This window comes from Musca autumnalis, unplaced genomic scaffold (genome assembly GCF_047663935.1).
Source record: "Musca autumnalis isolate F117 unplaced genomic scaffold, ASM4766393v1 scaffold_1, whole genome shotgun sequence".
In the NCBI taxonomy this organism is placed as follows: Eukaryota; Metazoa; Arthropoda; class Insecta; order Diptera; family Muscidae; genus Musca; species Musca autumnalis.
This window is the reverse complement of record NW_027411644.1, coordinates 65,908,597-65,912,292: the sequence shown is the minus strand read 5'-3', so window position 1 is coordinate 65,912,292 and position 3,696 is coordinate 65,908,597. Positions and strand designations below refer to the sequence as shown.

The 3,696-nt window shown below is 46.6% G+C and overlaps 1 protein-coding gene across 1 annotated transcript in view; it reads left to right on the top strand.

Moving 5' to 3' along the window:
* The first annotated feature begins 221 nt into the window (after positions 1-221).
* by (focal adhesion protein tensin) overlaps positions 222-3,696 on the top strand; it is a 3,810-nt gene continuing 335 nt past the window's right edge. Inside the window, exon 1 of the mRNA XM_073979618.1 lies at positions 222-3,696. This exon is cut by the window's right edge and continues 335 nt beyond it. Coding sequence (XP_073835719.1) covers positions 391-3,696 — 3,306 coding nt within the window. The 5' untranslated portion in view covers positions 222-390.

The window sequence follows — 3,696 nt, the reverse complement described above, 5'->3', positions numbered from 1 at the left end:
GGGTGTTTTGATTGAACCGACGACAACGACATACCTATGTATAAGTGAGTAAACATTGTTTGACTTTGCAATACCCCAGAAAAAAAAGAGACCACAGATAAGAAATGAGCGATTTGTTCTCATCCCAGAGAGAGCCAAAAACCTTTGTAATGGGGAGTATGTGGAGCAAAATACCTACACATGAATACTGCAGATTGGGCTCCTCTACTCTGGATGACTGTGAATGATGTTGAGACTTGGTGTTGTTCTTGTTGTTGTTGAGACTTGTTGCTCATTGATTTGGCCAAAATTGAATGAACGAGCGACAAACGAGCAAAAGATACGAATGAAACGAAAGTTTCTGTGTGGAGAATGGCCATAGCCAGACAGTCTTGAAATAATTCGCGAACTATGCGGTCGCATTACGATGAATACGCTCGGAGCGAAACGAAAAATACTACAACAACAACAAATTATAATAAAATGTTAAATACTAATAATAATAATTATAACAGCCATTACAATTACAATAGTAACAGTAACAACAACAACAACGACAATAGCAATGGCTCGATACCCTATCATGCCCGTGAAAACTCGCTACCGTTTAGTTATGGACAAATTAGCAAAACATCAACGCCATTGAGGCCAACAACGGCAACGGCGTCAGCAGCCGCAACGACGTCATCATCATTTGCGGCTGGTTCTGCTGCGCCTGTGTCACGTAGTTATAAAAACGGTGTTGAACATGATTTAGACTTTGATTTCGATTTCGGTTTAAGTTCTGAACGCAACAACAACAGCAATAGAAATTATAACAACCATAGCAATGATGCGGGCTATCTCGGCGGTTATGCGAAAACGTCAAACGGTTTAAATGGCAATAGTTTTAATTTGACAAATTCCAGTGCGTCGGAACGGGCCAAAAAACGTATTGAATTTTTTGATAATTCCGGTGACGGTGTCGGTTGTACCCAAACCTTGAATTACAAAACTTCCTCGTCGGCAGCATCTAATGAAGTGGATCCCAGTATGATTAAAGTGCAGCCACGTCTCACTAGTCCTTTGCTAGTGAGGAAAACTTTAGGAGGCAGTAACAGCAACAGCAACAACAACACTAATGCAAGTAGCTATAGCCGATCACCTACGCGCTCCTCAACCAACACCATTGCAAATACCTACCACTACAGTTATGGCAACAAGAATAGCAGCAGTGATGGTGGTCGTGGTGGTCGGGATGGAGTTCGTGGCGATATTGGCGACAACAACTTTGACAAGTTTGTCGTAAATGGCAATATCAGTAATAACATTGGCAGCGGCAGCAGCAGCATTTATGGCCGCAATACCCCCACTTATGGTGGTGACACACTAAGCAAAACCCCCGCTCGCCATGATTTTGATGAATTGCTACGTGAGCGTCGTGAGAAGGTTTTCAGTGAATATCGTTCCACCACCCAAGAGGTAATGCGTGGCACGCCAACGCCCCCCAATCGTTCACCCTTGCCACCGCCCAGGCGTTTTGTCAATGGCACCGTGCAACTGCCCTCAACATTACCACCCTCCCTAAATGGTGGCAGGGGATCCTCATTGTCATCTTATTCGCAAGGGCCCCAGGTGCCACAACGCAATCCTGGGAAATATAATTATGATTTCCAATTTAATTTGAATTTGGATGCGGGTCGTAATGGCCATCGGCGGGAGGATGAAGATGATGATGACGATCAGGTGGATTATTTGAAAAGTCGCCAGCACAGCCACACCTTGGATAGGTCACCACAGCGCTACAGATCTAATGAGGATTATGATGCCAGACGCCATCAAACCCTGGATCGTTATACAACAACAACATCAACACAACAACAACAACGTTATCAGGATGAAACGGATGGTGATATTTTGAGAAGACGTCCGGATGCCAAACGTTCTTATGGGGAATATCAAGAAAAGCAACAACAACAGCAATTGTATGAAACACGCAACATTCCATTGGCCTCATACAATGTGGAACGTAATTATCACACAACAACAACATCATCATCCGCATCGGCACACAATCCCCAAGCCATAAGTCCAAACTCAATGTCGTCGGATATTTATGCTACGCCTTATGATGATGAACGACATCAGTATGCCAGCAGCAGCAACAGCCACCACCACCACAACAACAACAACATCGGCAAGGCAACACCATTAGAGGCTAACAACAATAACAACCTGACCAGCATTACCAGCACCAGCACCACGCTACGCACAAATCGTTATGATCAGCAGCAACAGCAGCAACAACAAGCACAACAGCATCAGCCTACTCCATATGGCAATGGTCAGATTTATGGACAGCAGCAGCAACAACAACAATATCATGAAACAACAACAACAAACACCATCAACAATATTGGCCAAGCAGCAACAACACCACAAATGGCCAGAAGAAGAGAGTCGTCACCTATTTATGCCACCAGTACCAAAAAGGTAACAACAAGCCAAGCCACAGCACCGACACCATTATATGGCTCCACAACACCACAGCAGCCGGGGCAGTCATACCAACAACAACATGGCTCTGCTGGTGTCACTACATCAATGGCCACTTTAAGCATTACGGATTATCAGGCCAGCTCACCAAGCGGCCCACTAAGGCCTGAGACACCAGCATTTCCTGTTACACCGCGGACCCCCTTTGGCACCTCCACGCTCGCCTCCTCCTATAACTCCAACACACTACGCAGCAATGGCTATGCGCCGCAGCAGCATCACAATTCTGCCACCGCAGCTGAGATACAAAATTATTCAACGGAAACAATTTATGGCACCAATTATAGGCCTCGTCTAAATTCCAGCCTGTCCATGGCCAACAGTGAGCCCCAAGAGGTGGCAGCCCATTTGGTGAAATTTGCCAAGGATTCTTCGAAATTTTGGTATAAACCAAATTTGTCGCGGGAAGAAGCCATATCTCTACTAATCAATGCCGCCCCGGGTACCTTTGTGGTGCGTGACTCCACAACCTACAAAAATGCCTACGGACTGGTGTTACGGGTGGCCCAACCCCCACCAGGCACCACCTCCACCGGCAAACCCGATGAGCTTGTGCGCCATTTCCTCATAGAACCCACAACAAGGGGGGTACGCCTCAAAGGCTGTGCCAATGAGCCGGTCTTTACCTCACTCTCGGCACTGGTCTATGAACACTCCATAAATCAATTGGCCCTACCATGCCTGCTGCAAATACCTGAACGTGATATTGTCCAGCCACTCATAGAACCCAGTCCCGCCCAAACCCAGTTACTGACCCAGGGAGCTGCGTGCAATGTCTTGTGGCTCTTTTCATGTGACACAGAATCTCTGACCGGTGAGGAGGCCATACGTAAAGCCATCAGACAAATGAATGCCCCCGGCAATCAGGTGACACCCACCGAGGTCCACTTTAAGGTTAGCCATCAGGGCATAACCCTAACCGATAATACCCGCAAGAAATTCTTCCGCAAACACTATACCGCCGACATCATTTCCTATTGTGCCATTGATCCCGATCATCGCCTGTGGACCATGCAGGAGCATGGTAGTGACAACACCACAGTGGTGGGTGCCCTCAAGAAAACCATTTTCGCCTTTGTGGCCCGTCGCTCAGCCAGTTCCAAGGATAATCAGTGTCATGTTTTCTGTGATTTGGCCATAAATCAACCGGCCTCTGCCATAGTGTCGTTTGTTAATAAAACC